Source organism: Saccopteryx bilineata, chromosome 1 (genome assembly GCF_036850765.1).
Source record: "Saccopteryx bilineata isolate mSacBil1 chromosome 1, mSacBil1_pri_phased_curated, whole genome shotgun sequence".
NCBI lineage: Eukaryota > Metazoa > Chordata > Mammalia > Chiroptera > Emballonuridae > Saccopteryx > Saccopteryx bilineata.
This window is the reverse complement of record NC_089490.1, coordinates 398,117,813-398,134,657: the sequence shown is the minus strand read 5'-3', so window position 1 is coordinate 398,134,657 and position 16,845 is coordinate 398,117,813. Positions and strand designations below refer to the sequence as shown.

The following is a 16,845-nucleotide window of genomic DNA, read 5'->3' as shown; positions in this document are numbered from 1 at the left end:
ATCTCCCTTGCCGGGAACACTCTACCCACAATTCCCAAGGTTCGCACGGGCTCTCGTAATGCGCGTGCGCCCAACACAGTCCCGCCCTCGAATCCCGTGGGCCTCTGCGAAATAGTATTTAAGTGTCTCGTAGTGGTTTTTAGGCCTCGTTTTTCGTTTGCTCCAGGTAGGTACGTTTTGTTTTTGAGAAAGTGATGACCGCATGTGCGGGGCGGCCATGTGTCGCACCCGTTTGATTGGAGGGGAATGGGACGGCTTGGCCATGGCCTCCAGGCCTCGAAGCTGCTGCAGGGCTTTGTAAAGGACAAAGTGGCGGTGGCGGGCGGTGCCAGCGGCCCTCTCTGTGATGAGAACCTTTTCACAGACCTGTACTGAATTCCGTGAGGATAAGAAACTCTGAGACTGGCCTTGCACAGCCAATTCAGCCCTTCCGGATAACAGGGTTTGCGAAATATCCAGTGCTGACCTAATGTCCTCTTGTCTTCAGGGTTCAGGCGCACATTTGAACGCTAAAGAACCTGAAACGTCTCTTGTTAGAGTAAGTGCTTAAGGCCATCCTTTATGGCCGATCCTCCGTTGTTGAGTGTATGGAAGTCCTATGGCATGTGCTACGGAGATGATAAAAATTGAACTCTCTCTTTCTGATGGGTTAGTGGAGAACTGGAAATTCTGAGTAGCACCACCCACAGCAAACGTTTGGGGGATTGGTTTTGTTTTTTTAATTCTGAAGTGTTAAGGCACTAACATGCAAAGTATAAAAGATTGCTTTTCATTTTTTTCAGATGTGGTTTAGTTCAAAAGAGCTTACGGGATGGATGATGAGACAAAACCTGTCCCTTTGCAAATCTGCCATTACACTGATGCTCCAGGTGGGTACACGATGCTTAAGCAGTTACAGGTAGGGGCACAGTGTCTAGATGGGCATCTAGTTGGGCTGGCCACTCCATGATGAACATAAAATGACAAGCATATGACTGAACTTAAAAGTGATGTCATCATACTCCTGAGAAGTGGGCCAAGAATATTAAGGCATTGTTTGAATGGCATTGCTGGGTTCATGTACTACCTCCCTTTTCTGTTCGTAGCATCCCATCACCAATACTGAAGAATTCAGCTGTCTCCCAGAGTGACTGCAGGTAAACGGTTCAAATGGGGGTTTGGGATATCATCTCTCCAGTGTTCCCCACAACCAGGAGAACAAATTGGCCAATGGAGCAGTGTTGCTTTTTTTGCTCCATCCAAATTTGTTTTTCCTGGGGAGGGAGAGACCAGTAGTACTGTTGGTTCTTGAGGGTGTGAATTTTTCTTCCCCTCACCCACATGTCACTGTCAGATGATTTGAATTGTTACGCTGATGCTCTGTGAGGTGTGACAGGTAAAATAGCATGTTAGAGTTCTGATGGCAGTTTCTGTTAAAAAAAGGAAAATCTCCTTCCATTCTAATATTTTTAAGTAATGTTTGCTCTTTTACAGGTTGTCCTGATGATGATCTAGTCAGCTACTTTACTGGTAAGTTTCTTCCAGTATTGTGATAAATTGACATGTGAACCCATTATCCAAACGATGACTTAGCAACATGGGAGGTTTAGTTACCAGAGCTCTGATAGACTCGTATAGCTTTCTGGTGTCTTTTGTTCCTTGTAGTGATGTTTCTTTATCTCTTTCCTCTCCTAGATGCCCGTTGGTCTGCCCAGGGTTGAACTTGTGGATGGAGTTGAAAGTGGTGAGTGTCTAACTTAGTTGTAGCTTGCTCCACTTTTCAGTGCCAGTGAGGAGAGCAAGCATCCGGTCTTATCCCTGTTCTAGCCCCAGAGCCAGTCATGGTGAACCCACTGGGGCTAACAGGGAGAGAGGATGAGAACTTGTTCTACAAGAAACTGTCTGAGGTACCACAAATACCTATAGATAGTATTAGTTTTTTTTTTGTTTTGTTTTGTTTTGTTTTTGTTTTTTTTTTGTATTTTTCTGAAGCTGGAAACAGGGAGAGACAGTCAGACAGACTCCTGCATGCACCCGATTGGGATCCACCCGGCATGCCCACCAGGGGCAGGGGCGACGCTCTGCAGCGATCAGAGCCACTCCAGCGCCTGGGGCAGAGGCCAAGGAGCCATCCCCAGCGCCCGGGCCATCCCCGCTCCAATGGAGCCTCGGCTGCGGGAGGGGAAGAGAGAGACAGAGAGGAAGGAGGGGGCGGGGGTGGAGAAGCAAATGGGCGCTTCTCCTATGTGCCCTGGCTGGGAATCGAACCTGGGTCCCCCGCACGCCAGGCCGACGCTCTACCGCTGAGCCAACCGGCCAGGGCAGTATTAGTTTTTCTTGACCTATCCATTAACCATAGCTAGAGTATCTTTGGTTGTAATAGATACTTTGCTAATTACATGATCTCACTTAGGAGCATTTGGGTCCATACTACTGAGAAGCTGCCAGAGATAAAAGGTTAGTTCATTAATGTCAGGCTTATGCCACCAAGTAGTCAGTTTCTATGATGAAGCAAACTAGCTCACTATGACTTAAATAATGAAAACATTTGAACACCTGAGAAACTGGAGAACACAAAAGTGGAGGGGATACTGACCAAGTTACGGGATTTTTACCAGCTACAGCTTTGCTTTGTCTTTACCTAGGTAGTATTACCAGGAACCAGCTTGTCTGCTCAAAGGTGAGTGATTGCCCTGTGTTGGTGCCTGCAGCATGCATGCTGGGTAGAAAAATAACTTTGTAGGCCTATACATATGATGACTTACCTAGAATCTCGTTCGGCTGATGACTTGCTGTTGAGACTCGGAAATCTGATTTTCTAGGAACTGGCTTGGGCAGGGACAATGTCTAGTGCAGAAAGTACACATTGCTGACTAGGTTTTATTTGTTTCAGGTCTGACACCTTATCTGGAGCCCAAGAGTGATTATAGGTAAGTCTTGACAGCACTCAATTTGTGGCTGCTACATAAAATTTGCCACGATTTTCTGTGTGGCACTTTAGATCACTCACCAGTGATGAGTTTAATACCGCCCCAGTCTGACTAGTGTGACTGAAAGGTATTTTCTGAGCTGTGAGCTAGCCTTAGCGTGAAAAATGACAGTGGACAGTGGATTGGGAAGGCTGTTGAGCCAGTAGGAAGTTCTTAGGAATACCTCGTTTCTGTAAAGATGTGCATGTGCAGGTGTGCCTTCCCTCCAAGCAGCAGGGTTCCCAGTTCTGCAAGGCTTAGTTCCCAATCATTCCTTTGCAGGGAAAGTGCGAGCCGTTTTTCTGCTTGGCTTCTGTCGGAAGTTAGAGGTGAGTAACTTCAGATGTAAAATGTGAGCCTAGTTAAAATTTCCCAGTGAGGAAACATTCACATGTCTTACCTCCTGTCCTGGTCCCAGAGCCTGTAAAGGTGAACCCACTGGGGCGGGCTGGGGGAGAAGAGGAAGGATTGTTCCAGAAGGAACTGTCTGAGGGATCATAAGGTTTCTAAACATGGGAAAGAAGTTTTAAGTCACTTGTTGAAAAGTCGTGCTTTTTTTTTTTCCAGTTCTAAGGAAGAACAAAGCCATGTGCACATAAAATGGGTAGGTATCTGCTCACTTGTTGCTGTTTACTGTTTAAATTCCTGCCATAACAGCAGAGCTAGAGGTGTAACCAGTTTAAAGGTTAGCCCCTTACAAACTCATAGTGCACATTCTTTCCCATCAAGTGAGAAAACTCATTTTTCTTTTTCTTTGTAGGACTCCAGCTCTTGGAAGATGTCAAAAAAGGAGTTTTCAACCAATTTCTTATACAATCTAGATGTTCAAATTTGCATATAACTGTTTTGGTCTTTATAAATAAAATATTTGTTTAGTTCTTCACTGTGATTGATGTGTTTGAGTGATTCTGGTTGTTGACCTAACAAGGATGCAATCTCTAGGGCAAGGATCCCCAAACTTTTGACACAGGGGGCCAGTTCACTGTCCCTCTACCGATGGAGGGCCAGACTATAAAAAAAACTATGGGCCCTGGCCGGTTGGCTCAGTGGTAGAACGTCGGCCTGGGTTGCTGGAGTCCGAGGTTCGATTTCTGGCCAGGGCACACAGGAGAAGTGCCCATCTGCTTCTCCACCCCTCCCCCTCTCCTTCCTCTCTGTCTCTCTCTTCCCCTCCCACAGCCAGGGCTCCATTGGAGCAGAGTTGGCATGAACAAATCCCTATGCACACTGCACATGTCTTATTTTAAAGTAAAACAAAAAGAACAAATATTTAAATAAAGGACAACTATGTTTAAGTCAACAAACTGACCAGTATTGCAATGGGAACTATGGGCCTGCTTTCAGCTAATGAGATGGTCAATGTCCAGTTCCATATTTGTCACTGCTAGCCATAACAAATGATATGATGCGCTTCTGGAACCATGATGTGTGCATCCCATGTCACTGGAAGTAGTACTGTATGTGAGCGACGCCGCCACAGTACTCTTACTGACTGCCAATGAAAGGTGCCCCTTCTGGAAGTGCGGAGGGGGCAGATAAATGGCCTCAGGGGCCGCATGCGGCCTGCGGGCCATAGTTTGGGGACCCCTGCTCAAGGGCATCTGGTAACTGCTCGGGTAAATGCTTGCTGAATGGTGTGATTGCCGCCTGACCAGGCGGTGGTAAAAAAATAGTGTGATGGCCATTGACCATCCACCCTGACCTCCATATACCCTTACATATGAGCTCATGTAAATGGCTCTTTGAGAAGCCTGTTTCCACACATACCCACCATTTTCAATTTTTTTTTTTGCTTTTTTGCCCTGGGCAAGTAGGCTTTGGGGATGAATTAAGGGCAGTGTGGCACACAGCATGGTGGTGGTGGGGGTCTAGTGAGGTCAGTGATTCTTGGTCTTGAAAGCCATTATGTAGTCTTAGACCTTGAGGATCAGATCTGTATGGTCAACCTGCATACTGACTCCCACACGCCAGGAAGTATTTTTTTTTTTTTAGTGATTAGAGGGGAGGCAGAGACAGACTCCCCATGCACTCCAACTGGGATCCACCAGGGGTGATGCTCAACCCATCTGGGGTCCTTGCTTCATTGCAACCAGAGCCATTTTTTTAGCAACTGAGACAGGCCATGGGAGCCATCCTCAGTGCCCAGGGCCAACTCACTCTAATTGAGCCATGGCTGCAGGAGGTGAGAAGAGAGAAGTGAGGGGGAGGGGTGGAGAAGCAGATGGTCACTGTGTGCCCTGACCAGGAATCAAACCCAGGACATCCACATACTGGACTGATACTCTAACATTGGGCCACCGGGAAATTTTTTTTAAGATCTTGTTTAACATGACCTGTGGGGGCACAGTGGCTAAGCAGGCGTCCCCAAACTATGGCCTGTGGGCCGCATGCGGCCCCCTGAGGCCATTTATACAGCCCCTCACCGCACTTCCGGAAGGGGCACCTCTTTCATTGGTGGTCAGTGAGAGGAGCACTGTATGTGGCGGCCCTCCAACGGTCTGAAGGACAGTGAATTGGCCCCTTGTGTAAAAAGTTTGGGGACCCCTGGGCTAAAGCGTTAACCTGGAGTGCTGAGGTCTCCAGTTCAAATCTCAATCCTTGTGCTTGCCTGAGCAAGGTGATGCTTCCCGTTCGCCCCTCCCCGTACCTCTCCCTCTCTAAAATCAAGTGAAATATTAAAAACAAAAAACTAATACAACCCTGAGGATGGTAGGGTTTCTGAAAGTGGATCAAGTAAGAAAAGACCCATAGCAGGACCCTGGGGGAAGAGTGGGGGGATAGCAGAGGAGAAACCAGGAAAGTCACTGCAGGCAGTGGGAGACCCGCAGATCAGGAAACCAGGGGAAAACCAGCACATGTGCCTGAGGAATGGTGTGTCAAAGCGGCAGAGATCAGAACAGACCAAATGACTACCAGCAGGTGTGGAGCATTAGCTACAATCCAGTGCCTCCTCGCCCCTCACCATGGGAGGCATGTGCCAGAAGCATCCTTGGGTAGAGGAGGAAACTGAGGCACGGAAAAGATAAACAAATTGCCCATTGTCACAGAGTTAGAATAGCAGGAAGGAGAGGGTCAATTGTTGAAGTCCCAGGCCAGATAGCTCAGTTGGTTAGAAGATTGTGCCAATATGCCATGAATCCCCAGAAATCAACCAATGAATGCAAAAATAAGTGGAACAACAAATAGATGTCTCTCTCTCTCTCCCTTTTCTCTCTAAAAATCAATTTTTAAAAATTTAAATGTACCCATAGAAAGAATATTCTTCCCATGCCTGATCAGGCAGTGGCACAGTGGATAGAGTGTTGGAATGGGATGCAGAAGACCCAGGTTCGAGACCCCGAGGTCGCCAGCTTGAGCGCGGGCTCATGTGGTTTCAGCATAGCTCACCAGCTTGAGTCAAGGTCTCCAGCTTAAGCAAGGGGCCACTCGGTCTGCTGTAGCCCCCGGTCAAAGCATATATGAGAAAGCAGTTAATGAACAACTAAGGTGCCGCAACAAAGAATTAATGCTTCTCATCTCTCTCCCTTCCTGCCAAATAGATCTTACACTTTTGGAGGTCAATAGTCCAAAATGGGTCTCACTGTGTCAGTAGGGCTGCATGCCTTTCTGGAAGTTCTTTTTTTGTTTTTATTTTTTGTTGTTGTTGTTTTTGTGGCAGAGACAGAGAGAGTCAGAGAGAGGGACAGATAGGGACAGACAAACAGGAAGGGAGAGAGATGAGAAACATCAAATCTTCGTTGAGGCTCCTTAGTTGTTCATTGATTGATTTCTCATATGTGTCTTGACTGTGGGACTACAGCAGACCAAGTGACCCTTTGCTCGAGCCAGCGACCTTGGGCTCAAGCTGGTGAGCTTTGCTCAAACCAGATGAGCCTGTGCTCAAGCTGGCAACCTCGGGGTCTCGAACCTGGGTCCTCCACATCCCAGTCCAATGCTCTATCTACTGCGCCACTGCCTGGTCAAGGCCTTTCTAGAAGTTCTAAGTGAAAATAATCTCCTTGGCTTTTCCAGCTTCCAGAGGCCACTGGGCATACCTCCTGCCATCTCCAGAGCCAGCAATGGCTCATCAAACTTTTTTCATGCTGCATCGCTCTGATACTGAGTCTGCTGCCTCCTCTAATTCCTATTATAAGGCTCTTTGTGATGACACCAGTGACCCACCAGATAATCAAGGGTAATCTCTCCTCAAAATCCTTAATCATATCTGCAAAGTACTTTTTTCCTTGTAAGGTAACACATTCAGAGGTTCTAAGACTTAGAACAGGCCCTGGCTGGTTTGCTTAGTGGCTAGAGTGTAGGCACAGAGTGCAGACATCCTAGGTTCAATCCCTGGTCAGGGCACAGAGGAGTGACCATCTGCTTCTCTTCCTCTCCCTCTCCCCCTTCTCTCTCTCTTCCCCTCTCAATTAGTTCGAGCATTGGCCCTCAGACAGGGGTTGCCCCGTGGATCCCGGTTGGGGAGCACGCAGAGGCCTATCTCCCCTCTTCTCACTTAGAAAGAAGAGAATTAGAACATAGGCACCTTTGTGGAGGGCATTATTCTGCGGATCACAACCCCTTAATGTAGCCCCTCCTGGAGACTCTGGTTCTACTGCTTCTGTTTATTAACGTCAGGGACACAGTGCTGAGAACCTTGACATTGTTCTCTAAAATCATGAATTATCGGAAACCTTGCAGGTTGAAAATAATGAACTAAAGTGAGGGAACTATGAGTTGATACTTCTTGTTCCTCCCCTCTCTGTCTCTCTCTCCCCTCTGTAAAATCAATAAATACAGTAAAATCTTTTTAAAATTATTATTTTTTTAAAAAGAAAGAAAAGGGCCAGGGCTCTTCTTCCAGCCCAGCTGCAGTACTTTAGTTAGGGAGGTTTCCAACAGAACATTCCATAATATTAATATAGTTTCCAAGAAAAGGCCTGACCTGTGGTGGCACGGTGGGTAGAGGCGACTTGGAACTCTGAGGTCACTGGTTTGAATCCCTAAGCTCGCCTGGTCAAGACACATATGGGAGTTGATGCTTCCTGCTCCTCCCCTCTTCTCTCTCTCCTCTAAAAATGAATAAAAAACAAACAAGGACCTCAAGTCCCTTCTCAGGGCCAGATATATAATCCCTTTCATACTGCCGGGATTTTGCTTTGAGACTATTAAATATCTGCTTATTTATTTATGTATTTATTCATTCATTCATTCATTCATTCATTCATTTTTAGAGAGAGAGGAGAGAGAGAAGGGGGAAGGAGCAGGAAGCATCAACTCCCACATGTGCCTTGACCAGGCAAGCCGGGGTTTTGAACCGGCGACCTCAGCATTCCAGGTCGACACTTTATCCACTGCGCCACCACAGGTCAGGCTTATTTATTTATTTTAATGGAATATATTAGGGTAAAGATCTGCTCATTTAAAATTTTGACCTACCCGGCCTCATCGCCCCTCGTCCACACGCACCTCCAACAGTAGATGTGACAACTCAGGGGAAAGGCACAGAAAAGAGCCAGGAAGGGAGGAGAACGCAGTCCTAAAGGCCAACCTTCACTGTATCCTCATATCCAGGCGCGTTGGGATTTTCCCATTTAACAGCGGAAGAGACAGAAGCCTAAGCAACGTGCCTCACAGCTTTAAGTCAGGAATTTGCGAGGAGGGATCCCAGCTCGGCAATTTGGACTCCAATGCCTGAGTGCACTTCAGTGCCGCGGCCTCCGCAGTTGTTGCCCGCAAAGGGGGATACCGCCACCGCCGCACCCGCACCCTACAGCAGAGACCACCGCTCTGCCAACCCAAGGGACGCCTAAAAGCCTTCAGGACAGGACACTAAAGTCACAGTCCAGGAGAAAAAGAAAGCACGCGGCCAATAAAATCACTTGTATGTGAACCAATCCCAAGAATATTACGAAGCATAGGGGCGGGTTTATGCAAAAGTTAGAGCAGTGAGCGGGTTGGAAAGCAGTAAAGAATTCTCTTTAAGGTCTAGTTCCAAAATCTAACCTTATTTTGAAATGATAATAATAGGAAATTGAGTATAAGAAAGATTGTATATGGAAAACAATATTTATTATTATGCCATAAAAGTCACCAGAAACGTAAAAGCTATAGTACTGTTAAGCCAGGGCGGGAGAGAAAAGTCTTGTTATCGCTTCTCGGCCTTTTGGCTAAGATCAAGTGTAGTATCTGTTCTTATCAGTTTAATATCTGATACGTCCTTTATCCGAGGACAATATATTAAATGGATTTTTGGAATTGGGAGATGGAATAGGAGCTTGCTCCGTCCACTCCACGCATCGACCTGGTATTGCAGTACTTCCAGGAACGGTGCACCCCTCCTTGGGGTGAGTCTGGCTGGTTAAAGAATAGACTGGTTTTTCTTCTAGTTTACTTCATTGATCATATAGGTTTTAACTATTGTAATTGGAGTACCTTGATTTTATGTTCGGTGTTTTCTATGAGTTGTAGACAAACGTTGGGTACAACTTCCAGGGTTCTAACTGTACTTTTCATTTACACGGTAAGCAAAAGTTCTCTTTCTTTTTGGTACCTTCTGGTCGGGGTGGGGGTGATGTTCAGTTCTTCAGTGTTTGTTTAGTGTGACTACGTATTAAGAGCAGGTCTAATCCTATCATCCTTGATACAGAGAAAACCGCACAAAGGAGAAATGGTTGAATGTACCTCGCCAAGATGGGGTTTAGGTTTAATTTAGTGTTCTAATAGGCTTAAAGTAGGGCTCTGGACAGAGATGTCAACATTAGGTCGCGACTGTGAAGTGTACCCAGGGTGCCATTTCCTTAGTAACACAAAAATAAATGTGGAATGTTATGCTCAGAACTCTTATTGGCAGCTCTGTGCTCTGATAATCAAGGCTGCTTTTCCGTGGAGGACTTAGATCTACCAGGCAAGTAGATCCACCAAGCAAGAGTGGGATGCTTTTATTCTTTTCTTTTTTGGACAGAGAGTGGGATAGATAGGGACAGACAGGAACGGAGAGAGATGAGAAGCATCAATCATCAGTTTTTCATTGCGACACCTTAGCTGTTCATTGATTGCTTTCTCATATGTGCCCTGACTGTGGGGCTGCAGCAGACGGAGAAACCCCTTGCTAGAGCCAGCGACCTTGGGCTCAAGCTGGTGAGCTTTTGCTCAAACCAGATGAGCCGCTCAAACCAGATGAGCCCGCGCCCAAGCTGGCGACCTCGGAATCTCGAACCTGGGTCCTTCTGCATCCCAGTCCGATGCTCTATCCACTGCGCCACCGCCTGGTCAGGCTCTTTTCTTTTTAAAGATTATTTATTTATTCATTTTTAGAGAGATAGGAGAGAGAGAGAATGGGGGAGGTCCTATATGTGCCTTGGCCAGGTGTAAGAAAACAATCACTCAAAAAGAAAAAGAAACACTCAAAAAAGGAAGCCATGGCCTGGTCTGTGCTGACACAGTGGATAAAGCATCAACCTGGAACACTGAGATCGCGGGTTTGAAACCCTGAGCTTGTCTGGCCAAGGCACATATGGGAGTTGATACTTCATGCCCCTCCCCCATATTCTCTCTCTCTCTCTCAAAGTTCTCTAAAATAAATAAATAAATAAATAAAATCTTAAAAATAAAACAAAACAGGGAAGGCATTAATGACATTTTATTTTCCCTTCCCCCAAGTTATGACATTTTAAAGTGCGTCTTATGTTTGGGAGAAATATTGTTTCTACTAACTGTAGATTTTTTACTGTTTGAGCTAGTTTTTTTACCATCACCAAACCTCAATGTGAGTTCCCGTGTTTCTTCGTTTTGTGTCTTTTACACTCGAGTTTGAATCCACGCACCAAAAAAGTGATTTTTAAATTTTTAAAAATTGATTTTAGAGGAGAGAGAAAGTGGGGGATGGAGCGGGAAGCATCAACTCCTAGTAGTTGCTTCCTGTATGTGCCTTGGCCAGACAAACCTGTGGTTTGGAACCTGTGATCTCAGCATTCCAGGTGGACACTTTACCCACTGCATCACCGCAAGTCACGCCACAATAGTGATTTGAATCGTTTCTGAAGTGTGCTCTTGTACAGAAAAGACATGCCATGATGTTTTGCAGCAGACATTACTGGACTACAGATGGCTCGCCCACATTGCGGTCCACTTAGGATGCGTTATACTCGAATTGAAAATTGGTTAAGTTAGCCTGACCAGGCGGTGGCGCAGTCAATAGAGAGTGGAACTGGGATGCCGAGGACCCAGGTTCCAGACCCCGAGGTTGCCAACTTGAGCCTGGGCTCATCTGGCTTGAGCAAAGCTCACCAGCTTGGACCTAAGGTCGCTGGCTCGAGCAAGAGGTTACTTGGTCTGCTGTAGCCCCATGGTCAAGGAACATATGAGAAAGCAATCAATGAACAACTAAAGTGCCACAACGAAAAACTGATGATTGATGCTTCTTATTTCTCTCCGTTTCTGTCTGTCCCTATCTATCCCTCTCTTTGACTCTCCCTCTGTCTCTGTAAATAAATAAATAAAAAATAAAAGAAAATTGGCTAAGTTACTCTTCAGATTCCCCACTTCATTTCATTTTAGTATTGCAAAACTAGCGGCAGCCGGCAGATGACTTGTGCTTTTCCTGCTTTAAACTCCGGAAACCACGTTGTTCCAGATCCCACTCGGCCCAGGCTGGTGACGCAATGCTGCGCCGGAAGTGCGGCTGTCGGCTGCCAGGCTCCGTGATGGCTGCTGCAGGGGCATGCTGGAACCATGTGTGGGTCGGCACCGAGACAGGGATCCTGAAAGGTGGGTGGCAGGACCGGGCGTTGGGAAGTGGGGCGGTCGCCAGCTTGGGACTCCGGTGCGATTGACGCCCGCGTCCCGCAGGGGTGAACCTGCAGCGCAAACAGGCGGCGAACTTCACGGCAGCGGGACAGCCGCGGCGCGAAGAGGCGGTGAGCGCCTTGTGCTGGGGCACGGACGACGAGACACAGGTGAGCGGCCACTGGCCGGGGTGGAACTGTGGAGGCCAGTAGTCTAGCTCTCCTTGCCATCCTGCCCTCATCTGTCTACAGATCCTGGTGGGCTGTGCCGACAGGACAGTGAGGCACTTCAGCACCGAGGAGGGCAGATTTCAGGGCCAGAGGCACTGCCCCGGCGGGGAGGGCACGTTCCGAGGACTCGCCCAGGTCGACGGGTAAGACCGAGGCCCTCGCTAAACGCTTAAGCAAAACGTAGAGACTCCCGCAGGACGGCCGAATAATAGCGATCGACCCTTAGGTGACGCGAGCCAGCTCTGGGTGACAGGGACCTGTGTCCTATCGTTCATTTTTACAACTACCATTTATTGAGCATCTACTGAGTTACAGGCACTAAGCAAAATGAAAGGGCTGCAGGTAAACCAGACGCGTAGCATCTACCTTCAGTAGAGTTTCCATCCTTGAGGAATTTTCTCCTGGTTCCTGAACCTTTTTGATTGACCCAGAGAAAGTAATTTAATAGTTTAGAACACTGTTGTGTTTTTTTAAGATTTTTATTTATTTATTTTTAGAGAGAGATAGAGAAGGGAGGGAGGAGCAGGAAGCATCAACTCCCATGTGTGCCCTGCCCAGGCAAGCCCAGGGTTTGGAACCGGTGACTTCAGCGTTCCAGGTTGATGCTATTCTCCACTGCCCCACCACAGGTCAGGCTTAGAGGATTTTTTTTTTTTTTTTTTTTTTTTGACAGAGTCAGAGAGATGGGCAGATAGAGACAGACAGACAAGGAAGGGAGAGAGATGAGAAACATCAATTCTTCGTCGTGGCACTTAGTTGTTCACTGATTGCTTTCTCATATGTGCCTTGACCCGGGGGCTACAGCAGATCGAGTGACCCCTTGCTCAAGCCAGCGACCTTTGGACTCAGGCTAACAATCATGAGGTCACGTCTATGATCCCACACTCAAGCTGGTGAGCCTGTACTCAAGCCAGCGACCTTGGAGTTTCAGACCTGGGTCCTCTGCATACCAGTCCGATGCTCTATCCACTGTGCCACCGCCTGGTCAGGCAGGCTTAGAGGATTTTTTTTTTTAAGATTTTTGAAAATTGATTTTAGAGAGAGAGAAGGAGAAAGCAGGGGGAAGGAGTGGGACACATCAGCTTGAACTCAAGAGAAGAATCTGGTGTTTGACCCTGGCCAAACCCTAAATCCAGACCAGTCCCATTTCAGTCCCTTCAGAGTTACTGATCCTGACCCCTGGTGACCAACTCAAGATTCAGAAAAACCTTCAGGGCCAGGCACTCCCAGATGAACCTGTGGAATACAAAGGCATGCTGCTTTGGAGTGTCACAGACTTGATTTTTGGTTTTGACATTTGCCGAGTGGGCAATCTTAATTGCTCAAAAATTCAGTTTCCTCACTTGTAGAATTGGTAAACCCTCACTCTGTTGAGGAAATTAAATAATAGACACTGAAGCCAGAAACTTTCAAGTCCTGTCTGGGTTACCTGGAAGCTTTCTTAGGAACAGGGCTGGTAGGAATCTAGTTAATTTGGGGATGGGTTGACCAGGGCTTAGAAAACACTTTCACACTTTTTTTTTTTCTTTAACCTAACCCTGCCCTTCCTCTGCCTGCAGCACCCTCATCACATGTGTGGATTCTGGGATTCTCCGAGTCTGGAGTAACGATGATAAGGAGACATCCTCCGACCCAGTGAGTCTCCCCTGCCCGGAACCTGATGGTGGGGAAAGTGGGGCCAGGGTGGGAGTAGCATGAGGGTTTTCGGGAGGAGTGTTAAGGACTCTGGAACTGACTCTCATTTCCTACCTCATCTCTCATTATTTTTAGCTCCTGGAACTGAAGGTAGGCCCTGGGGTGTGTAGGATGCGCCAGGACCCAGTGCACCCCCACGTAGTTGCCACCGGTGGGAAGGAGAATGCTTTGAAGGTGTGGGACCTGCAGGGGTCCGAGGAGCCTATGTTCAGAGCGAAGAATGTGAGTGACAAGGGTAGGGAGGGGATGGGCCCGAGGTCTAGGGAGGCAGGGGCATTGACTATGAGTCATAGACCAGTGGGCTTTAGGGGATGATGATAGAGGGCTGAAGGAAGGGGCACACTGAGCTCTCACAGCCCTTTCCCCCATCTGCCCACCCCACCAGGTTCGGAATGACTGGCTCGACCTGCGTGTTCCCATCTGGGACCAGGACATACAGTTCCTCCCAGGGTCACAGAAGCTCGTCACCTGTACAGGGTACCACCAGGTAAGGCACCACCCCCACCCCTGCCTCCTACCGGGCTTAAGCAGCCTCATAGAGAACCAGCCACCCTGTGTAGACTGCGCCCCCATCCTTTGTCACAGCCACCCTTCACACCATCCATCCATCCATCCATCCCTCAGCTCTCAGAGGAGAGGTCTTCCTCTGACCATTTCAGCCCTGTGACCTTCTCTTACTGCATTTTCGGATGGAGTTTCCTGAACTCTGCCTCTCCCTCCCAACTGGAAGGGAGGACAGGAGAAGGAAGTATGCCTCTCACAGTAGAATTACAGGGTCAGGTGTCATGAGAGGGCACTGGGCCGCATGTCAAGAGAAATGGGTTTCTGGTCCTGAGGCAGCCTCTTATTTGCTTCAGGCCTGGGCCTGACTCTCTCCTCTCTGGCCTCAGCTCCTCAGCTGTATAAGAAGGGCCAACTGCGGATCTTTACTGACTCAGGCAGGACTGGGTCACCGTTTTTGCTGTGTCCTTTGTCCTTTGCTCTTGCCTTTTTTTCTTTTTGCTCCTGCACATTGAACTCTGATCTTGGTGATACACTTCTCAGAACACATGTGAGAGCTTCCTCTTTCCTCCTTTGTTTGGGCTACACCTCTGCACTTGAAATTCAGCATTCTCTGACAATTGCACCAACTTGCTTTTCTGTCCCAGGATGGGAGTATGGGGGATGGAATGGTCACACATGCAGATCATGGGAGTGCTGCCACTTCCTAACTGGGGACTGCTCCCCTCAGCCTTGTCCCTGATGCCCCGGAGCAGCTCCCCCCACGCACAGGCACACGCACACACACACTCAGAGAAGAGGGATATATTTCTTTTTTTAAAGATTTTATTTATTCATTATAGAGAGGAGAGAGAGAGAGAGAGAAAAGGGGGAGGAGCAGGAAGGATCAACTCCCATATGTGCCTTGACCAGGCAAGCCCAGGGTTTTGAACTGGCAACCTCAGCGTTTCCAGGTTGACGCTTTATCCACTGTGCCACCACAGGTCAGGCCAAGAGGGATATATTTCAACCGAAAAAGTTTCTCGAAGAGTGAGTTACAAACAGGAAAGCAGTATAAGGAGGAAAGGAAGATGTGGGGAAACCACAGGGTGGGTATTTGGGGTGAGTGTACCGGTGATAACTAAGTCTTCCTCCAGGTCCGCATCTATGACCCAGCCTCCCCCCAGCGCCGGCCAGTCTTGGAGACCACCTATGGAGAATACCCACTGACGGCTATGACTCTAACTCCTGGGGGCAAGTGAGTGTTTAATGGACAAAGAGTGGGGTCAGGAAGGACTCCAGGAGGCTCCTGCTGACTTCATCTGCCTCTGGTCTCCTCCTCAGTTCGGTGATTGTGGGGAACACTCATGGGCAGCTGGCAGAAATTGACCTTCGGCAAGGTAGTGGACTGGGAGCCTTGGGGGAGGGAAGGGCAGGATTCCCTCTGAGGCAGGACAGTGGGGCTGCTGAGCCCTCATTTAGGTGTCACGTTGTCTGGGCCCATGTCCTGGTTTCAGAAGCTGTATGACCTTGGACAGATTACTACACTCAGCTCCTCCACCTGTAAGAGGGGGATGTATTGGGAACTCCTACCTTAGCATTATGTTGAAGATTAAATATTGAAATGTATATTGATTTGAACAGTAAACACCCAGTGTTGGTTGTTGGCTGGCCAGCTGGCACTGATGCCTCCTCCTTCTCCAGGGCTCCTACTAGGCTGTCTGAAGGGGCTGGCGGGCAGTGTCCGGGGGTTGCAGTGCCACCCTTCAAAACCCCTACTCGCTTCCTGTGGCTTGGACAGAATCTTGAGGGTACACAGGATCCGGAATCCACGGGGCCTGGAGCATAAGGTGAGAGCCTGCTGCCTCCTGTGTCCCCCACTCGTGTTTCTGTATATTTCAGTGTGTTTGGCTCATTAAGGCCCTTCATCTCTTGCAGGTTTATCTCAAATCTCAACTGAACTGCCTTCTCCTGTCAGGCAGGGATAACTGGGAGGTAAGCGGTTGGGTCTGGGAAGGTGGAACCAAGGGCAAAGATGTGAGGATTTATTTCCCTGTGGGGAGAGAAAGAAGCAGCTGGAACACAGACCTGAACTGTCCATCTCCCTGCAGTCCTGACAGGGTTACTGCCAAAGGTGACATAGGAACATGGATGGGAATTATTTCCCAGAGTAGGAAATAAAAGGGGTGTTACCTAGAAAGATTGTTTCCCAATTAGAGCCTCCTTCCCTGTAGGTTTGTTACTGTGCTCCTGACCCCTAAGCTTTTCTCCACTCACCAGGATGAGCCTCAAGAGCCTCAAGAACCCAGTAAGTTGTCCCCAGAAGACAGAGAGGCAGATGAACTTTGGGCCTCTTTGGAGGCGGCTGCCAAGAGGAAGCTCCCTGATTTGGAGCAGACCCCTACGGCTTTCCAAAGCAGACGGAGAAAGAAGAAGCGGCCTGGCTCCACCAGCCCCTGAAGAACCTGTGCTCACTTTGTAAATAAACAGCTTGACACCTATCATGACGGACCCGTTTGTGACTGGAGAAATGATAGGGGCGGCAGTTCTCTGAGCTGGGGCTGCGGGATATCTGACGTCACAAAAGCCTGGTGGGGGCCAGGTGGGCTGAAGTGGCTGGCACAGTGTCCAGCCGCGGGGCCATGGGCTGTTGCCAAGCCAAACAATCGAACACCTCAGGTGCGCCGGCCAAGCAGGACCAATGGGAGGAAGACGGAGAAGGTGGGAAC

General features: G+C 48.3%; 1 protein-coding gene, 1 long non-coding RNA gene and 9 other non-coding genes across 12 annotated transcripts; all 11 read left to right on the top strand.

Annotated features, from left to right (window-relative positions):
- The first annotated feature begins 94 nt into the window (after window positions 1–94).
- LOC136318832 (uncharacterized) lies at window positions 95–3,831 on the top strand. Of its 2 annotated transcripts, XR_010728130.1 has the most exons (12): window positions 95–166; window positions 488–538; window positions 783–869; window positions 1,086–1,136; window positions 1,474–1,509; window positions 1,675–1,723; window positions 2,393–2,436; window positions 2,625–2,659; window positions 2,873–2,909; window positions 3,231–3,277; window positions 3,516–3,552; window positions 3,709–3,831. It is a non-coding gene; the product is annotated as an uncharacterized lncRNA (long non-coding RNA). The 2 variants fall into 2 exon arrangements; XR_010728129.1 differs by lacking the exon at window positions 95–166 and having other exon boundaries at window positions 188–538.
- On the top strand, window positions 609–678 carry LOC136321136 (small nucleolar RNA SNORD26). The gene has a single exon (XR_010728429.1). It is a non-coding gene; the product is annotated as a small nucleolar RNA SNORD26 (small nucleolar RNA).
- LOC136321135 (small nucleolar RNA SNORD27) lies at window positions 941–1,012 on the top strand. Its single transcript, XR_010728428.1, has one exon. It is a non-coding gene; the product is annotated as a small nucleolar RNA SNORD27 (small nucleolar RNA).
- On the top strand, window positions 1,329–1,405 carry LOC136321134 (small nucleolar RNA SNORD28). Its single transcript, XR_010728427.1, has one exon. It is a non-coding gene; the product is annotated as a small nucleolar RNA SNORD28 (small nucleolar RNA).
- On the top strand, window positions 1,764–1,890 carry LOC136321146 (small nucleolar RNA SNORD22). Its single transcript, XR_010728437.1, has one exon. It is a non-coding gene; the product is annotated as a small nucleolar RNA SNORD22 (small nucleolar RNA).
- On the top strand, window positions 2,478–2,544 carry LOC136321131 (small nucleolar RNA SNORD29). The gene has a single exon (XR_010728424.1). It is a non-coding gene; the product is annotated as a small nucleolar RNA SNORD29 (small nucleolar RNA).
- Window positions 2,729–2,798, top strand: LOC136321137 (small nucleolar RNA SNORD30). The gene has a single exon (XR_010728430.1). It is a non-coding gene; the product is annotated as a small nucleolar RNA SNORD30 (small nucleolar RNA).
- LOC136321138 (small nucleolar RNA SNORD31) lies at window positions 2,985–3,053 on the top strand. The gene has a single exon (XR_010728431.1). It is a non-coding gene; the product is annotated as a small nucleolar RNA SNORD31 (small nucleolar RNA).
- LOC136321145 (small nucleolar RNA SNORD22) lies at window positions 3,319–3,444 on the top strand. The gene has a single exon (XR_010728436.1). It is a non-coding gene; the product is annotated as a small nucleolar RNA SNORD22 (small nucleolar RNA).
- A 5,243-nt stretch (window positions 3,832–9,074) lies between the features above and the next one.
- Window positions 9,075–9,265, top strand: LOC136321431 (U2 spliceosomal RNA). Its single transcript, XR_010728677.1, has one exon. It is a non-coding gene; the product is annotated as a U2 spliceosomal RNA (small nuclear RNA).
- A 2,307-nt stretch (window positions 9,266–11,572) lies between these two features.
- Window positions 11,573–16,618, top strand: WDR74 (WD repeat domain 74). The gene is made up of 11 exons (XM_066251788.1): window positions 11,573–11,693; window positions 11,775–11,881; window positions 11,963–12,084; window positions 13,501–13,576; window positions 13,712–13,858; window positions 14,022–14,123; window positions 15,274–15,374; window positions 15,461–15,516; window positions 15,821–15,966; window positions 16,055–16,111; window positions 16,397–16,618. The coding sequence occupies exons 1-11, from the start codon at window positions 11,588–11,590 to the stop codon at window positions 16,574–16,576; spliced, it is 1,200 nt and encodes a 399-aa protein (XP_066107885.1). The 5' UTR covers window positions 11,573–11,587; the 3' UTR covers window positions 16,577–16,618.
- The last annotated feature ends 227 nt before the right edge of the window (window positions 16,619–16,845 follow it).